At 42.5% G+C, this 20,405-nt stretch overlaps 1 protein-coding gene across 1 annotated transcript; it reads right to left on the bottom strand.

The window, feature by feature from the left end:
- Positions 1 to 4,092: 4,092 nt before the first annotated feature.
- On the bottom strand, positions 4,093 to 19,403 carry LOC146866230 (uncharacterized). Its single transcript, XM_085634843.1, has 2 exons — positions 19,280 to 19,403; positions 4,093 to 5,587 (listed from the first exon to the last, which is right to left on the bottom strand). Exons 1-2 carry the CDS (start codon positions 19,307 to 19,309, stop codon positions 4,244 to 4,246), a joined length of 1,374 nt encoding a protein of 457 aa, XP_085490969.1. The 5' UTR covers positions 19,310 to 19,403; the 3' UTR covers positions 4,093 to 4,243.
- Positions 19,404 to 20,405: the final 1,002 nt, after the last annotated feature.

The following is a 20,405-nucleotide window of genomic DNA, read 5'->3' as shown; positions in this document are numbered from 1 at the left end:
TCATCTAGCTCTTTGAACTTTGAATGTGGAATAGTACAGCGCATATTCTGAAATGTGTATAAACAGAGGGGCAGAAACACCACCTTTGCATCTGCTGTTCTACCCACCATAGACAGTGAGAGTTTATTCCAAAATTGCATTGAGGCTTGAGGACCCCAAATGTTCCTGTCAATATTGTACCTATATTGCTGTTCTGCAGTATTTGCTATCTGTATAACTAGATAACAGAATATTACAGTTTCCCATCTCATATCTATCTCGGGGCCCAGAGGAAATACCACTGCCTTTTCTTTATTAGCTTCAGTCCTGCTATTACCCTAAAACTATTCATTTCAGGACTCAACATCAGCACAGCGCGCTTTAGTCAGTGAAGGTACACCAAAGCATCAAATGCATACAATGATATTGTATGAATCACTGCTCTAGTTGGAATGCCCCAGTCATGCAGCACTTCTTGGAGCCTTATTGCTAAAAGCTCCATCGCCAAGGCAAATACTTATGGCGACACTCTTGACGAGTCCTTCTCTCTGTTGTCCACTGTTCCAAGATTATTCTGCCAAATTTTACCCTAGCTTCAGGCTCCTTCTATAACAGCTAAATCCAGCTATTGAATTTGGGACCAAACTCCATCCTCTGAAGTACTGTGAGTAGGTATCTACAATTTAGTGCGTCAAACGCTTTTTCATTGTCGTGCGCTGTTAGTGCTGTATCTATGTCCAACCCCTTCAACTCATGGACAGCATGGTTAACCCATCTCAAGTTAATAGTTGGCCTGCACCCTGGACTGAATCAAAATTGGTATTCATCTACTAAGCAACATGTCACCCATATCAACCTATTGACCTATGCTTTTGAAAATTCTTTTACATCAGTAATTATCATTGATAAATGTGTGTATGACTGTCAATGGAGTGGATCTCTATCAGGTTTAGGAATTATTTGCACTATTGCCTATCTCATGGTGTCTGGGAGCCTTCAATTCTGTTGAGCATCATTATATATTTCTAATACATTATCAGTGAGAAGTGCTCTGTGTACTCGATTAAACTCTGTCTTCATGCCAACAGAGCCTGGGGTTATCTTCTTGGCTAAATTTGTCATAATCTCATTAATTCACTCTTGCGTTAAATATAGTTCTATTCATGTCCTTTGTTCAGCTGTTATTTTGGGGTGGTCCTGACAACCATCACATCCTCCTCTGTCTCATGCTGTGGCTGCCTATAGACACACCTGCCAAATACTGCATCAACATTTCATTAATTTAGGGGACCTGGCTTTAGCACCACCTAAGATGGCCACCTAGTGGAGAGGTTCCCCGTGCATCGGACCGTTCTCAGCTTTTCTGCCTGTTTTCCTGCCACCTCAAAGGTCATGCTGCATCTGTAAAGGAAGATGCAAGTAAGATGATGCTGTGGTGCCACTTTTTGCTGACTTGGGGCACTGGTTTCTTTTCTTTTTCCGGCATTGTGGCTGCTTCCTTTAAAGTGGCTCCCATTTTTATTTTTAATCAGTTTTTCTACTGACATGGAACAAATAGTCACTGCGCTCTATATGGAACAAAAAAATACTCTTCCTAAAAGGTTGAACAGACTTTATGAGATGTCGTTTTTTGTGCTCGAATTTATTAAATGGTTTAAAGGTTAAAGCATGATCCTCCTTTGCCTGAGAAGTCAGTATCTCCTATTTGTATGGAACTATTATTGGAGGAAATCCATGCACTGTGTCCTTTTGTTGAGGAGTCGAATAATAGGACACAACATCTGGATGACAAATGGACAAAGATGGAGAGTCGTGTTTCTATCGTAGAGCAGCAGTTTGTGGATTTGCATGACGAAGTTAGCAAAATTCATTCTTTGGAAAAGAAGGTGCTCCAGCTCCAACAGCACACAGGAGATTTGGAGAACAGGAATAAGCAGAATAATTTTCGCATATATGGCCTTCCTCCTGAAGCTTTTGACGGAGAGGATCCTGTCACCTTTTTTATCTCCTTGCTGCCAAAACTGTTAGATATGTCTTCCTCAACCTTGCTCAATATTCAGAGTGCTCATAGGCTTGTGCCTCGTCCTACAGTAGCTGCATCTTCCACCAAACCCAGAGGAATCATCCTTTTTTTGAAGTTCACTGACTTTTTGGCAGTTTTTTCTGTGGCTAGAAGCTAAACGTCTAATCACTCGGCTTGGTCAAATAATTTTCTATCTCAAAATGTTTCCAACATCACTGCAGCCAGAAGGAAAGAATTTCTTAACCTCCAAGCTTTTTTACATTTTCTTGGCACCAGATACGGTCTTTTTCATCCATGCATCTTTATAGTGACCTTGCAGAATAATGCTACAACATTTTAGGACCCAGCAGAACTGAAGAAGTTCATACAAACCCCTACTTTGGTTTCTATGGATATTGCTGCTCCTTCAGCTGATTGATTTGTTTTTTCCCCCTTATTTTATTTCCCCTTGTTGGGTCTTTCAGATGGTCTAATTTGGTGTTTTTGTAGTCTTTAGTGTATAAATATGCATTTTTTTAGAATCATTCAATATGTTATATTATTTGTTTTTAAAATGTTCCTTTTATCTTCTTGCAGATTTGTCTTATGCATTACGTTTGTGCAGTCCGTCCTCTTGAGTGTATATGGTCCTGATTTAGCTGGACTCCTCCCCTTCTGGGCATATCATCGTCTCATGTGTCCTCACCACTCCATTACTTTTATTTTCATTTCCCTTTCAGGTATATTTTTTCTTCATTTTGGTAACTGTACTGTCTCTTCTTATTATTATCCATTCCTTCCTTTCACCTTCCTTTTTTGCCTTTGACAGTTTCCCTTCTTAACTATTTGTTATACTAGTCATTTTCCTGCTCCTGTATTAATTCTTGTTGACACTTGGCTTTTTCAGGTTTTTCTATTTCATTTTGAAATTCCCAAGCAATTTATCTGTTATTTACTATTTATAATTCTGCATATTATCATGGAATAGTAAGGGATCAAAAAATCCCGTTAAAAGACAGAGTATATTGTCCCGTTTGGGTCAATCCAATCCTGACCTACTTCTCCTGAAAGAAACCCATCTTAATGATTTGGAAGCTTTAAATTTGAAATGTAGTTAGGTGGTAAATGTGTTTGTTTCCCCATCATTGAATAACAAGAATGGTGTTGTAATATTGTGTAGGAAATCACTCAATTTTACTTTTATTTCACAAGAAACAGATGATAATGGTAGGTGGATTGTAGTTGCTTGTCTTATTGATAATGTCCCCCTTTCAGTGTTAAATGTGTATACCCCTACGATTCCTGACCACACCTTTTGCCCTCTATCGCTAGGAAATGTACACAATACATAGACTCATATTTTATTATGGGGGGGCGTGTATTAGCTTGCCCACTTGCGTAATCTAAACTTACGCACACCACTTACTTACACAGAAACTCCAACACTCCTCTGGAGGTAAAATGAGCTTTATTAGTATTGTAGACAAGGGCAATAAGTCACTGAAGCTAGTAAGTTCTTAGGCACCAAGTGAAATAATGAATACACCACACCATATATATACACGAATATGATATCTGGAATATAGATATATAAACAGTTAATGTACAAAACACCTCACCAGATGCATCTGCACCGGAGTCTTCAACATCCCTGGCCAAGCACCGAAAACTACAAGTCGGGAACCCTGTAGAGACTGGGGCACAGGAAGTAATCTCTCCGGGGACCAAAGTCGTCCCGCGAGTACGTCCACTCCAAGACTGAGTTCCTGAGCTCCACCTCACGGACACCGCTTTTTATAGTTAAATCAACACGTTCGAGAACCCTCTAGCAGGCGTTCTCGCCCATCCATCCATCATAGGTGCTGGCCGCATCTCTGCGTCAGACCCACCCATACAGACCTGGCCAGATTCTGCTTGGGTGCGCCGAGGCAAAAGACATTCCTTTCCCTATCTCCGACCTTGGAGAGCCTTGCACAGCGCATCCTCCCTATGTCCTAGAGATAAGCATAGAATGCACAAAAACAGGCTCAAGGCACAAAATAACCTCACAAGGTATGTCTTGCACCAGCTCGTACTGGTTTACGTGAAAAACATGTTTGTTACTGCTGAAGTGTAACTACAGGTCAGAGCAGCACAAAATGGAAATGCAGTACAACAAAATGGAAGACCAGAGCATCACATGGAATCAAGGTCAATATGCAGTTTAGCACGTGTAACGTGTAAAATGGCAAATGCAATACATTCCACCCCTTGACCCTCGATTCACCAATCATATCCCATTGGTCTAAATACTATGGATCTGGGACGAAGAAGGGAGAGAAGATTAGGAATACATTGAATACAACAGCATAATGAAATAGAAACACCAATAATCACTACGATAACACCCAGGATATAACGAAGCTGTCCAAAATTAGGTAGCCACCCAAACAACCAATCCCACCATCCTTGATCAACATTTTGGGTAACCCCTTTCACTAAATCTTTTAAAGCATTAATATGTGCATGGATAGATGTAGAATGATCAGATAAATTGAAACAACAGAGCCCATCAAAGTCCTCACAACCGTGGTTGTGTTTCAACAACAAATAATCCACAGCTGCCCTATTCTGCAAAACAGCTTTTCTCATTCCTTGAACATCTAATAGCAAATCAGCTAAAGCGGCAGAAGTATGATTGAGATTCTTCGCAATTAAACAGGCAAGTTTAGCAATAGTTCTTGCATTATAAACGGACAGTCCTGGCACTCCTACAATGGAAATAGCCAAACTAGTATACTCTGCCCTGGAAAGCAAGTCAATGTTAGAATCACAATCCTCAAGTAATTGAGCAGCAGCTCTCGGGGAGCGAATATGTGTGATAGACTGCATAGGAAAAAGCATAAGACTTAATCGTGATAAGGCACAAGGTCCTCCAGTTATATTAGCTGGTATGTATGTGTATGAAATATTGCCACATGAAAAAAGCCATCCCTTAGATAATTTCACATGGTTAACATGGCTAGCGGCTAATACTGTATGATTACAGACCATATGATTGGTAACATTACTGCAAAAGCTATCATGTCGTGACTGACATAATGTTTGTTGATCATTGGTCAATTGTGTGCTTTTCTCTAGTTTTAATTGGGCACACTTGCCAATTTTGGCAGGGTCACAAGTTAGTTGATAGCAAACGTCTCCAGTAGTGATGTTGTAGGTAACAATACTGGTCATGTTCCTCCAGAGATTATCTGTAACCTCCGGGCAAAAACGACAGTACTCATAAAGACTCAGATGCGTTTGAACATCAGTTTCCTCCACTACCCCATCAAAGTTAGTTTGGTTGAAGATGTGCAGAAGCACACGTGCAGGGGTAGGTACGGCAACAAGACAAGTGGATATCATATCAGCTGTACTCTGAAGATTTCTCATACAGAAGTGGGAAGTATTCAGCACATTCTCGGCCAAGTAGGTCCAGATGTTATCTGGTTGCTGCAGCAATGCTGTCATCCGACTCGGGCGGTTGATCCCCTTCGGCATCCCTGGGCCCTCCCGGACCCCTCCGGACACGCCCAAACACAGACCACACAGCGCAAGCATCGCAGCGGCAAGCCATACTGTGATCTAGAAACAGAAAACAAACTGGTATAATCACTCTCGTAAATAACATTTTTCAGCAGGTACATTTTCCCACTTTTCCTGTCCGGGTCTCATGATGACAAGGATATTATCCTTTCCTTTAGCGATTAATTCTGCAGGTTCAGGAGGTTTGTTTGGGGACTCAACCCATACTTTCGCCCCTGGGTTCTTGTCAGTAGATCCGAACCCGCCCTTTCCTCGCACAGTTAGAAGGGCTGGGGCCGTCCCCTTCATGACATTTCCTCCATAAACCGGCATGATGACCATTTGGGCAACTCGGTCACCGGGTTGCACAATCAGATCATTGTCTCCACTGTTCAACAGAATAACTTTGATCTCCCCCTGGTAATCGGCATCGACCACCCCTCCCAAAACCTGGATGCCTTTAAGGGCAAGCCCAGATTGAGGAGCGATCAGTCCGAAATGCTCTGGGGGAATTTGAACTCCAATTCCTGTCTCAATCAAGGTAATGTCTCGTGGTTGCAGTCGATAGAATTTCAGGGCATGTAAATCAAGACCAGCAGCTTCTGGTGTGGCACGATATGGAGCTAGGGCTCCGGGAGCTGTCTCCCAGTACAGAATCGTATTTGTGGCCACATGGGGCTTGATCTGCAAAGCTGGGGTCAACATGCGCATCAAAGGAGTTTCTGCATTAGCAAGGGGTCGGTTGTTCAAAATTTGCAATGCATCAGACAAGTGATCCCTCCACCCCTTCAATGACCCATCAGACAACTTTTTCAACTGGTCTTTCAACAAACCATTCATTCTCTCAATCAAACCCGCTGCCTGTGGGTAGTAGGGTATGTGATAGATCCACTCAATGTTATGCTGCACACAAAAATCTTGCACCATCTTTCCTTTAAAGTGTGACCCATTGTCACTCTGGACCTGCAAAGGAATTCCGTAATACAAAATCAACAAATTCAAAGTTTTCAGAGTGTTAGACTGGGTTGCTCTCTTGCATGGAAAGGCGATGAGATAGCCAGAATAGGTATCCACCACCGTGCAGGCATACTGACATCCTCGACTCATTGGCATTGGTCCGATGAAATCAATTTGCCATATTTGCCCTGGCAACTTCCCTCTGCCTAGCTGGCCTCTCACTACCTGTGGAACCGGTCTGTGTTGGGTATGCTGACAAACGGGACAGTGAATGATCGCAGTTTTAATCAAATCTAGGGGAATATGCATCCCTCTACTTTCTGCCCACCTGCTAGTGGCTCGCTCGCCCAAATGTCCGCTTTTCTGATGCGCCCATTTAGCCATGGAGTAAGGTTCTGAGGTCCTAGGATCCCAAGTCCCGGAGAGTATTGCTTAATTCAAAAAAATAGATTCTCGAGGGAATAGACTCAAGGCACTGGACCTCTATGGCCTTAAAAATTCAATAGTCTTTATAGTAGTGAGTCAAATCCCCTCTCTCTTATAATGAACCATGTTCAGGCTTTTGGTAAAAACAGAAGGTTCTTTTTATTCATAATTTGAATGAACATAGAAAATCAATTGAACGTGAACAGCCAACACGTGTTTCGCCCCCTGGGCTCAGTTGAGGCCGGGGCTTTCTCAAGGCTGTACGGGGGCAAGGGAAAGAAAGGACAAAAAGAAATTTAATCGTAAAAGAAGGAATTCAGTGAGCTATGAGAGGTTAGAGTGACCACTCCCAGTGAGTAGAAATTGTGTTTCGAAGAAATAAAGTAGGGCGTGATTTCAAACAAAGGAACTCGTGTCTCTAGATAAATCTAGATATATCAAATCGTTACAAAATTATAGTGAACAAGTTATTTTAATTTATTGTGAATTAATTATTTCGGTATTAGGACTTCGTAGCGTTCAGCATGTGTCAAAGATACTTTAGTTCTTAACCGGGGTCACTTATAGACACATTAAGCAACCTATGCTAGGAGAGAAATACTGTGCTAGAAAAGGTTCATTGAAGTTGGTAAAGTAAAGAGTCCAATCACCAAGGGCTATAGTATGAGGCAGGAAATTGCAAGCAGGTTTTACCTGAAGATGTGCTTTCAGAATTCTTTCGGTACTAAACAACTCAAACAGGTCATAAATATCTTCATTATTTCATCGTTCGTTTCATAGGTTACTTGTGAAATACAGGTATACCAGCCTCTGTGTGAAACAATATGTATTGATACAATCACAAGAATTGCAGGCGGCTAGTCATTTTAAAATGAGGTCTGGACAAGAATCAGTTGGTACAGTAAGCATTAAATCATATCGAGGACCCCTATTCTGTTTCCTATGAAGATGTGAAGATTCTGGGGGCCCAATAGTTGATTAACATGATGGAAAGGGGTTGGTAAGTTAATTGAGACAATTCTAGGAAATAAAGTAACCCAATGAAAAAACAGCGTTTCGGCGCGTGATGGGGGGAACAGTTATTTGTTATTTAAGAGATTCAAACGCTAGTCTAGTCATGTTGACAGGACATTACATAGGGGTAATCTACTTACTTTCAGGCATAAGATCAGAGTCCCTACGGGGGTGCCGTTTCTGGTCGTCTTCCGTGCGCCGTATTCGCGTTCTGGTCCGCGGCCATTTTAAAGGGGTTAATGCGGCCAGTCCCGTGTTAATCACGTAGGAAGGGGATCTTTTTTAGCGCCATCTTTGAGTGTTGTTGTATACCCATTAGCGAAAACGATTGATGTCTAAAAGCTACATATTTATTATTTGTTAATAAAGAGTGGAATTAGATCCTTTTCCAGTATATTTGAATTTGCTCTAATTCCTTATTAGTATAATTTTTAGGGAGGTATTTAATTTTGTTTTAAATTATATATATTTTGCTCGCCCGTGTATGCGGGATTACTATGATAATACGCGCCGCTTTGTGGTACACTTATAAACATTTATGATCTCTGTTAGCGGTGGTTTATTTCAGTGCGCTCGTGGTTTTAGTAAGACCATCGACGCCATCTTGGAATGGGCTTTAGCCATTCTACAGTTGAGTTAATCCACTCTATTTGGACTATATTTGTTATAGACAGTATACACAGATACGTTGGGGTTACTTTATTCCTATATTTTGATTAGCTTTTATTATCGGTTTTATTTTGATTGGATTATTTATTTGGGATGAGTACCGCGTTGTTTGGGTGAGAAGGATGACTAAAGAAAGGAATTATTATGCAATATATTATTCATTTATAGCTTTGAATCGCTCTATTTATTATATGGTTTATAATGGGGCCAGTCAGGGGAAACCTGTTAGGAAAATCTAACTTGCTGATCAGGGAACAGTTTGGTGGAGAGGAGACAGGAAAACAACAGTGCATTATATAAGCTGGGTATGCATATATACACACAGGTGTCATCAACAGTGTCTTTGAGAATATTTCGATGTACATTTCAGTCTTTTTAGTGGCTGTTTGATGTTGTCAATTTCTTTTTTACTTTTTACAGCCAATGATGCCACTCATGATCTTTATTGAGGCCAAATTCTACAGTTCCACAACGGATTATGTAGGAGCTTTCCTTCTGTCTCAGACGTTGTTCCAAATTTCCTCCTCTATCGGATTGTCGGATCTTTTCTAGGCCACAGAAGACAAAGTTCCGGTTATGTTCATGGCATTGATTATAATGTTCAACTAAGGGTTGTCTCTCATCTGTTTTATTGATGTTGCGATAATGTTCCTGTATCCGCTTTTTGAGTGGGCGGGTTGTGCTCCCAATGTAGTGTTGGCCACAAGGGCATGTGATGAGATAAATCACATTAGTGCTCTCACAGTTGATGAAGTCATGGATAGTAATTGTATGTCCATTTATTGTTGTTTGTTGTAGTTTTGATTGGCCTAGTTTACATATTGAACAGTTGGAGCATGTATAGAATCCATGTGGTTTCTGTAGAAAGGTTGTTGGTTTTGGTTTGGCTTCAAAGAATGAAGGACATAGTGAGTCTCTCAGATTTTTGCTTCTCTTAAAACTGAGTTGCGGTTGGTCTTTTATTGCAGATTTGATGGTTGGGTTCAGTGTCAATAGGTTCCAATGTTTTTTGAGCACTTTCCGTATGTGGTGATGACCGTTGTGAAAAGGGGTAAGGAAGCGTATGGTGGGTTCCGTCTCCTTCTTTTTCCTGTTTTGTAGGAGATTATTTCTGTCCAGAGTAGAGACTTGTTGTTGAGTGTTTCTAAGAGAACTGGTGTTATATCCTCGTTGGGCGAGTCGTGATGTAATTTCCCTTGAGTGTATTTCAAATCCTTGGTCTGAGCTGCAATTGATTCTGGCCCTGCGGAATTCACCTGCTGGTATATTTTTGATGGTATGCTGTGGATGACTACTGGTCGCATGTAAGATGGAGTTAGCGGCTGTGGTTTTGCGATGAAACTGTGTTATTAAGGCGTTGTCTACAACAGATATTTTTACATCCAGGAACTCTATTTCGTTTTTGGATATGGTGTAGGTGATATTGATATCCCATTGGTTTGGTGTCAGGGTTCTGAGGAAGTTTCGTAGAAGTTCTTCAGATCCTTGCCATATTAGCAGCACGTCGTCTATGTATCTTCCCCACATTACTATGTTCTCGGAGTAGTTTGGTTCATGATCCTTCCAAATCCAGTGACGCTCTACTTCCCCCATAAAGATACAGGCGTATGGAGGAGCAAATTTTGCCCCCATCGCCGTACCTTGGGTCTGTAGGTAATAGGTACCATTGAATAGAAAGAAGTTGTTATAAAGACAAAATTCCAGGAATTCCAGAATCATGTTGTTTCTCGCGGTGAAGTGTACTGATCTTCCTAGTAGGCATTTCCTTACTGCCGCTATACCATCAGGGTGTCGAATTGACGTATATAAACTGACGACATCAATACTTGAAAGAAGGTAGTCCGGTTGCCATGTGATGTTATTCAGCTTCTGCAGTATGTCCTTGGTGTCCCGGATGAATGAGGGAAGGTCTCTCATGAACGGCTGAAGTTCCTCATCAATATACGCCCCGATCCTGGAGCATATAGAATCGATACCTGCAATGATGGGTCTTCCTTTCGGAGGTGTGCCTGGCTTGTGGACTTTGGGCAGGAGGTATAAAGTCGGAGTTATTGGCGTATCTATAAAAAGAAGTTGTTTTTCTGCCAGTGTGAGAAGACCTTTTTCATACCATTTGTTCAATAAGCACTGCAGTTTGTTTTGTATGTCTTTAGTCGGGTTATTGGTAAGTTTGCTGTAGCAGACTGGGTCTTGGAGTTGGCGTCCGGCTTCTTGAAGGTAATCCGATGTATTAAGGATGACAATATTGCCCCCTTTGTCTGCTTCCTTAGACAACGTCTACGGATGCTCCAACAGATGACTTGGAATCCCTTACAAGCACGGCAGAAGAATTGGATATTGATATCTTTTATTGTAAAAACACAACACTGAGGGGGAAATCAAAATTTACGCCAATCTTACCAGCGGGCAATCCAATAGATACTTTCTTCTCGGCAGTGAGTAATGACCTGATAACTGAACATCGTAAATATCTGTCCAAACGAAAATATCTCACACATAACATAACACGAGAACAAGAACATGCACTATTGGAACTCAAAAATGACTCATTGTTAACAATCAAGGAAGCAGACAAAGGGGGCAATATTGTCATCCTTAATACATCGGATTACCTTCAAGAAGCCGGACGCCAACTCCAAGACCCAGTCTGCTACAGCAAACTTACCAATAACCCGACTAAAGACATACAAAACAAACTGCAGTGCTTATTGAACAAATGGTATGAAAAAGGTCTTCTCACACTGGCAGAAAAACAACTTCTTTTTATAGATACGCCAGTAACTCCGACTTTATACCTCCTGCCCAAAGTCCACAAGCCAGGCACACCTCCGAAAGGAAGACCCATCATTGCAGGTATCGATTCTATATGCTCCAGGATCGGGGCGTATATTGATGAGGAACTTCAGCCGTTCATGAGAGACCTTCCCTCATTCATCCGGGACACCAAGGACATACTGCAGAAGCTGAATAACATCACATGGCAACCGGACTACCTTCTTTCAAGTATTGATGTCGTCAGTTTATATACATCAATTCGACACCCTGATGGTATAGCGGCAGTAAGGAAATGCCTACTAGGAAGATCAGTACACTTCACCGCGAGAAACAACATGATTCTGGAATTCCTGGAATTTTGTCTTTATAACAACTTCTTTCTATTCAATGGTACCTATTACCTACAGACCCAAGGTACGGCGATGGGGGCAAAATTTGCTCCTCCATACGCCTGTATCTTTATGGGGGAAGTAGAGCGTCACTGGATTTGGAAGGATCATGAACCAAACTACTCCGAGAACATAGTAATGTGGGGAAGATACATAGACGACGTGCTGCTAATATGGCAAGGATCTGAAGAACTTCTACGAAACTTCCTCAGAACCCTGACACCAAACCAATGGGATATCAATATCACCTACACCATATCCAAAAACGAAATGAGTTCCTGGATGTAAAAATATCTGTTGTAGACAACGCCTTAATAACACAGTTTCATCGCAAAACCACAGCCGCTAACTCCATCTTACATGCGACCAGTAGTCATCCACAGCATACCATCAAAAATATACCAGCAGGTGAATTCCGCAGGGCCAGAATCAATTGCAGCTCAGACCAAGGATTTGAAATACACTCAAGGGAAATTACATCACGACTCGCCCAACGAGGATATAACACCAGTTCTCTTAGAAACACTCAACAACAAGTCTCTACTCTGGACAGAAATAATCTCCTACAAAACAGGAAAAAGAAGGAGACGGAACCCACCATACGCTTCCTTACCCCTTTTCACAACGGTCATCACCACATACGGAAAGTGCTCAAAAAACATTGGAACCTATTGACACTGAACCCAACCATCAAATCTGCAATAAAAGACCAACCGCAACTCAGTTTTAAGAGAAGCAAAAATCTGAGAGACTCACTATGTCCTTCATTCTTTGAAGCCAAACCAAAACCAACAACCTTTCTACAGAAACCACATGGATTCTATACATGCTCCAACTGTTCAATATGTAAACTAGGCCAATCAAAACTACAACAAACAACAATAAATGGACATACAATTACTATCCATGACTTCATCAACTGTGAGAGCACTAATGTGATTTATCTCATCACATGCCCTTGTGGCCAACACTACATTGGGAGCACAACCCGCCCACTCAAAAAGCGGATACAGGAACATTATCGCAACATCAATAAAACAGATGAGAGACAACCCTTAGTTGAACATTATAATCAATGCCATGAACATAACCGGAACTTTGTCTTCTGTGGCCTAGAAAAGATCCGACAATCCGATAGAGGAGGAAATTTGGAACAACGTCTGAGACAGAAGGAAAGCTCCTACATAATCCGTTGTGGAACTGTAGAATTTGGCCTCAATAAAGATCATGAGTGGCATCATTGGCTGTAAAAAGTAAAAAAGAAATTGACAACATCAAACAGCCACTAAAAAGACTGAAATGTACATCGAAATATTCTCAAAGACACTGTTGATGACACCTGTGTGTATATATGCATACCCAGCTTATATAATGCACTGTTGTTTTCCTGTCTCCTCTCCACCAAACTGTTCCCTGATCAGCAAGTTAGATTTTCCTAACAGGTTTCCCCTGACTGGCCCCATTATAAACCATATAATAAATAGAGCGATTCAAAGCTATAAATGAATAATATATTGCATAATAATTCCTTTCTTTAGTCATCCTTCTCACCCAAACAACGCGGTACTCATCCCAAATAAATAATCCAATCAAAATAAAACCGATAATAAAAGCTAATCAAAATATAGGAATAAAGTAACCCCAACGTATCTGTGTATACTGTCTATAACAAATATAGTCCAAATAGAGTGGATTAACTCAACTGTAGAATGGCTAAAGCCCATTCCAAGATGGCGTCGATGGTCTTACTAAAACCACGAGCGCACTGAAATAAACCACCGCTAACAGAGATCATAAATGTTTATAAGTGTACCACAAAGCGGCGCGTATTATCATAGTAATCCCGCATACACGGGCGAGCAAAATATATATAATTTAAAACAAAATTAAATACCTCCCTAAAAATTATACTAATAAGGAATTAGAGCAAATTCAAATATACTGGAAAAGGATCTAATTCCACTCTTTATTAACAAATAATAAATATGTAGCTTTTAGACATCAATCGTTTTCGCTAATGGGTATACAACAACACTCAAAGATGGCGCTAAAAAAGATCCCCTTCCTACGTGATTAACACGGGACTGGCCGCATTAACCCCTTTAAAATGGCCGCGGACCAGAACGCGAATACGGCGCACGGAAGACGACCAGAAACGGCACCCCCGTAGGGACTCTGATCTTATGCCTGAAAGTAAGTAGATTACCCCTATGTAATGTCCTGTCAACATGACTAGACTAGCGTTTGAATCTCTTAAATAACAAATAACTGTTCCCCCCATCACGCGCCGAAACGCTGTTTTTTCATTGGGTTACTTTATTTCCTAGAATTGTCTCAATTAACTTACCAACCCCTTTCCATCATGTTAATCAACTATTGGGCCCCCAGAATCTTCACATCTTCATAGGAAACAGAATAGGGGTCCTCGATATGATTTAATGCTTACTGTACCAACTGATTCTTGTCCAGACCTCATTTTAAAATGACTAGCCGCCTGCAATTCTTGTGATTGTATCAATACATATTGTTTCACACAGAGGCTGGTATACCTGTATTTCACAAGTAACCTATGAAACGAACGATGAAATAATGAAGATATTTATGACCTGTTTGAGTTGTTTAGTACCGAAAGAATTCTGAAAGCACATCTTCAGGTAAAACCTGCTTGCAATTTCCTGCCTCATACTATAGCCCTTGGTGATTGGACTCTTTACTTTACCAACTTCAATGAACCTTTTCTAGCACAGTATTTCTCTCCTAGCATAGGTTGCTTAATGTGTCTATAAGTGACCCCGGTTAAGAACTAAAGTATCTTTGACACATGCTGAACGCTACGAAGTCCTAATACCGAAATAATTAATTCACAATAAATTAAAATAACTTGTTCACTATAATTTTGTAACGATTTGATATATCTAGATTTATCTAGAGACACGAGTTCCTTTGTTTGAAATCACGCCCTACTTTATTTTTTCGAAACACAATTTCTACTCACTGGGAGTGGTCACTCTAACCTCTCATAGCTCACTGAATTCCTTCTTTTACGATTAAATTTCTTTTTGTCCTTTCTTTCCCTTGCCCCCGTACAGCCTTGAGAAAGCCCCGGCCTCAACTGAGCCCAGGGGGCGAAACACGTGTTGGCTGTTCACGTTCAATTGATTTTCTATGTTCATTCAAATTATGAATAAAAAGAACCTTCTGTTTTTACCAAAAGCCTGAACATGGTTCATTATAAGAGAGAGGGGATTTGACTCACTACTATAAAGCCCATTTAGCCATGCCCACCAAGTCAGAATCCTGCGTTGCCACCTCAGCTTCACGAATCTTCGCTTCTTGGTCTGCAAAGGAATTGCACCAACGCTCTAGTGAGTCAGTCGGGCAATGAGCATCAACATGATAAACTGTGACTGTACTCTGGGACAACAATTCCCAAATCTCCTGCCACAACTCTTTTCCCCAAACCTCCCTATTGTGAATCATCCAATTATGAGCATGCCATGTGGGAAGCCAAGTGGCTAACCCATTGGCCGTGGACCATGAATCAGTATAAATGTGACATGTACCAGGGAGCTCTTGCTTTAAAGCCTGGTAAACTGCGTACAATTCTGCAAACTGACTACTTCTTCCCTCTCCAGCAGTCGACAGCAACTTTTTGGTCACAGGATTGTATGACACCGCCTTCCAATGTCTCTTGGTCCCCACATATCTGGCTGAGCCATCTGTAAACCACACATGCTTTTTGTCCTCCGCGGACAACTCTGAGAATGGCCCGCCCCATTTCACTGGGGACTCTTGCACTTTGGGTACATCTTGCAACATTTCTGCATCTGCTACTGGAGTTTGCGCCACTTGCTCATGCAGCACTGCGGTACCTTTAGGACCCACTCGTGCCCTGTCTTGTATGTACCACTTCCACTTTATGACGCTAGCCTCCTGTGCATGCCCAATCCTGTGTGTCTTGGGTGAACTCATCACCCATTGCATGATAGGAATTTCAGGTCTCAAAAACACATTGTGTCCCAAGGTCAATTTCTCGGTATCCACCAGAGCCCAATAACATGCCAACAACTGCTTTTCGAAAGGAGTGTACCGCTCTCCAGCATCAGGTAGTTTCTTTGTCCAAAACCCTAGGGGCACCTTCTGTCTCCCCTGTTTTTGCCACAGGCTCCAGGTCGCATACTGATCCTGGACTGTTACATTCAAATCAATGCTTCCCTCTCGTATGGGCCATAGATCCAGGGCACGCTGTATAGCCTCCTTCGCTGACTCAAATGCCTGTTGCTGGGCCTCCCCCCACTCAAACTCATGCTTCTTCCGTGTAACCTTGTACAGAGGGGCCAAGATCTGACTCAAATGGGGAATATGCTGTCTCCAAAAACCAAACAATCCAATGAAGCGCTGCGCCTCCTTCCTGTTTCGCGGCACTGCAAACTCCTTGATCTTTTGCCTTACTTGTGGCAGCACCTCTCTATGCCCCTGATGCCACTGAATACCCAAAAACTTCACACTTTGGGAGGGTCCCTGCACCTTCTCTGGGTTAATCACCCACCCTTTGCTCTGCAAATGCTCTACAATTCTGTCTAGCTGAGCCTGCACCTGTTCTTGAGACTCTCCTTGAATCAACACGTCATCAATATAATGACAAAGCTGTACTCCAGGAATGACTGAAACCTCATCCAAATGCTCTGCCACCAACCGGTGACAGATTGTAGGGCTATGTAAGTACCCTTGAGGCAAAGATTGAAAGGTGAATTGTCTACCAGACCACGAGAAGGAGAATTGCTCCTGGGACTCGGGGGCAATTGGAATCGTGAAAAAAGCATTGGCAATATCAATTGCCGCATACCATGTCCCACTGTGTTTCTGAATTTTCTCAATCAAAGTGATGGTGTCGGGGACCGCGGCTGTCAATGGGGGCGTATGCTTATTCAGCTCGCGGTAATCCACAGTCATACGCCAGCTTCCATCCGGTTTGCGCACGGGCCACACAGGGTTATTCCACGCCGTGGTAACCGGTCTCACCACCCCCGCCTCCACCAAGTCCCGTATGGTTGCGGTAATCTCATCATGTCCCCCTGGGTTCCTGTACTGCTTCATGTGAACCACTTTCGTTGCTTGGGGCACCTTCACTGGGGGAATCTTCAAGCGCCCCACCCTCACAGCAGCCACGGAGAGGTACTGCTTTGACCCAAACTGATAGCATCCGTCATCTAAATATAGGGTCATACCTTTCAAAATGTCAATACCAATAATGTACTCTAAAATGGGCACGATCAAGACAGTGTATGCTCTCTTGGGAAGTCTGCCTATTTTCATCTGAATTACCGTTTGCACTGCTGGTGTCTCCTGTCCACCCAAACCCGTGATAGTGAAATACTGTCCTTTAAATTTTCGTGGATTGCCATGTATCAATGTGGCCTCCGCTCTGGTGTCTACTAAAGCTCGCACCTCCTGAACGTTTCTATTTTTCCAATAGATCTCAACCCTCACATGTGGTCTATTATCTTTGCGAGCCCATCCCTGCACCGGAGCTTGGCCCATTTCCTAATCTAACTTTCGCCTGCGCAGCTCTGCATCTGCCCGGCGCAGGTCCCGGCGCAGATCTGAAAACAATGTCGGGTAATCCTTAGGGAACAACTCCTCTTCTTCCCGATCCCCATCTGAATCTGTGCAATCTCGGTCCCAACCTTTCTCTTTTGTCACTTTCACATGAGATTCCCTCTCTCTCTCTCTCTCCTGACCTGCTTTGTCGTGCTTCTCCTCAGGCTCTGCTTCCCTGCGACTTACTTTCTTGTTATCTTTTCTATTCACAAGCCTACTCCCCTCCTTTTTATCCAGTCCTCGCTTACGGTACATTTCCCACATGCTTTTGGTCTCGATACCATCAATTTCACTCCTCGACACCCCATCCTTTAACAGCGCCAAAAACATATCACGTCGGGTTACTCGGTTGTTATCAGAGCGGGACTCTGAGCGCGAAGCCCTGTCTGGCTTGTTCCATTCCCCAAGCTCTCCCAGCTCACGAACTGCCTCAACTACTTCTCCTACGGAATTACCAGTTTGATTGATTAACAGAGTCATTATCACCGCTTTGTATGCAGGGGGTGCCAAACGAATGATTTTGTTCCGCACGGACACAGTCATTCTCTGACCCATCAAATCATACGCCTCACCTATAAGGATTGCCAGCTTCATTCCCTCCTCCTTAATTCTCTGCGAGGCATCTCGTAGGGTAAACCATGGTTTTTCATTCCCAGGCCAATCTGAATCTGTGGGGTACTTATGACTACATCCCTGCGCGGCTAGCTGCAACAGGGTAATTTGGTCATCACTATTGTAATTCCGAAAATGTCCCTGCACAGTGGGATCAGTACTGAGAGTGCAAAATTTGGCAGCATCTCCACTGTCTAACATTACTCCAGAAGCGCCTTGATCATAAAGGCGCACCATCCAAGTTAACAGTGCCTCGCCAGGCTTCTGTCTAAATCTCTCTAAAACATCACTAATCTCCTGTTGGGTAAAATCCTCCAGACTATTTAACATAATTCCCTGCGGGTTATGTGGACCGGACTGAAGTTTCCGTCTTAGAATGGGCTGCACTTCCACTCTCTTACTATTATTTACCTCCTCCTCCCTTTCTCTCTGTAAAGGCTGCTCTTCTTCTGAGGAGAACTCTGATGATTCCCAGATGTTAGAGTCCCAGGTGGATGGATCAAAATCTAAGCCTGCTTTGGCAATCGCTAAATGGACTTTTCGCTTACTCACTCTACCCCTCCTTTTCTTGTATCTATATTCAGCGACACGGACTGCAGCCCGTTCTGCTATAGTCTGATATGTTTCTAATTTGTCTTGTAATAGCTTATTCTGACAGGAAAGCATCGTAGACATATTCTTAGCTTCAACGAGTTGTTTTTCTAAGCTTAACTGTTCCTGCTGCAGAGATAAGCATTTGTCAAAAACTTGACGGTAGGCATGCAACAGAGCCCAACCTCGGCGGCTCACGGTATATAATTCTTTACCTTTTTCTATAGGAACTTTCCGTAAACAATTCAAAACATCTTCTGGCGTTGCTTCGCCCAGACAGTCAAACCAGCTCTCACTTAATCCTGTGCTTTTAGAATACTCACGTGCCAGCGCGGAGTATGGCGTTGCCTCCCATCCAGGAATCTGCATGGGGGCAAAAGGAATTTCACTTGGTGCCAAGGAACCAAAACCACCTTTCGTCTTTTTAAACATGTTCCTCCCCGCGTAATTTACGAATCCTGCCGACTACGCCAAAATGTATTGCCTTGCCCACTTGCGTAATCTAAACTTACGCACACCACTTACTTACACAGAAACTCCAACACTCCTCTGGAGGTAAAATGAGCTTTATTAGTATCGTAGACAAGGGCAATAAGTCACTGAAGCTAGTAAGTTCTTAGGCACCAAGTGAAATAATGAATACACCACACCATATATATACACGAATATGATATCTGGAATATAGATATATAAACAGTTAATGTACAAAACACCTCACCAGATGCATCTGCACCGGAGTCTTCAACATCCCTGGCCAAGCACCGAAAACACCAAGTCGGGAACCCTGTAGAGACTGGGGCACAGGAAGTAATCTCTCCGGGCACCAAAGTCGTCCCGCGAGTGCGTCCACTCCAAGACTGAGTTCCTGAGCTCCACCTCACGGACACCGCTTTTTATAGTTAAATCAACACGTTCGAGAACCCTCTAGCAGGCGTTCTCGCCCATCTATCCATCATAGGTGCTGGCCGCATCTCTGCGTCAGACCCACCCATACAGACCTGGCCAGATTCTGCTTGGCTGCGCCGAGGCAAAAGACATTCCTTTCCCTATCTCCGACCTTGGAGAGCCTTGCACAGCGCATCCTCCCTATGTCCTAGAGATAAGCATAGAATGCACAAAAACAGGCTCAAGGCACAAAATAACCTCACGAGGTATGTCTTGCACCAGCTCGTACTGGTTTACGTGAAAAACATGTTTGTTACTGCTGAAGTGTAACTACAGGTCAGAGCAGCACAAAATGGAAATGCAGTACAACAAAATGGAAGACCAGAGCATCACATGGAATCGAGGTCAATATGCAGTTTAGCACGTGTAACGTGTAAAATGGCAAATGCAATACATTGCGGCAACCAAATTATGGATCCATTTTTGGATAGATCTTCTTCCACCCAATTTTGCCTCAAAGGATGCATAAACAATTTAATTCAGACATCGTTAAAGTTAAAGGAGCTTTGGTATATCCCTGGAGGCTCTTTAATCCTACTGCAATGGGATTACTCATATTACTTATCCTTCCATGGTACACTTTCACGTTAAGACCATATTTTTCTCTCTAAATCTCTGACGCACCATAATACAAATTCATATATTTCTCCAAATATCCTTTCTGACCAGTCTATGGTTATTACTGGCTTGGATTTGATTCCTCCTTGGCCCTCTTCACATAGATGGAGATTTAATCATTCTTTTTTGCGGGACGCTCATTTTTCTAGTTCTGTTGTTTCCATTACTTCTGAATTCTTTGCATTTAATGACAATACTTCTAGTTCTACTTCTTTGTTTTGGGATGCATTTACAGCGGCTGCGTGTGACTTTAATTTATATTTCTAAGACTAAAAGAAGTC

The sequence above is a fragment of the Triturus cristatus genome, chromosome 2_1 (assembly GCF_964204655.1).
Source record: "Triturus cristatus chromosome 2_1, aTriCri1.1, whole genome shotgun sequence".
Lineage (NCBI taxonomy): Eukaryota > Metazoa > Chordata > Amphibia > Caudata > Salamandridae > Triturus > Triturus cristatus.
Note: the sequence above shows the minus strand (reverse complement) of the source record. Positions and strands in the feature narration are given on the sequence as shown.

Coding starts and splice junctions, on each gene's coding strand:
- LOC146866230 (XM_085634843.1), bottom strand. CDS start 19,309: ATGTTGAAGACTCCGGTGCAGATGCATCTG. Junction 5,588..19,279: donor CTCCGGTGCAGATGCATCTG/GTGAGGTGTTTT, acceptor TTCTGTTTCTAG/ATCACAGTATGGCTTGCCGC.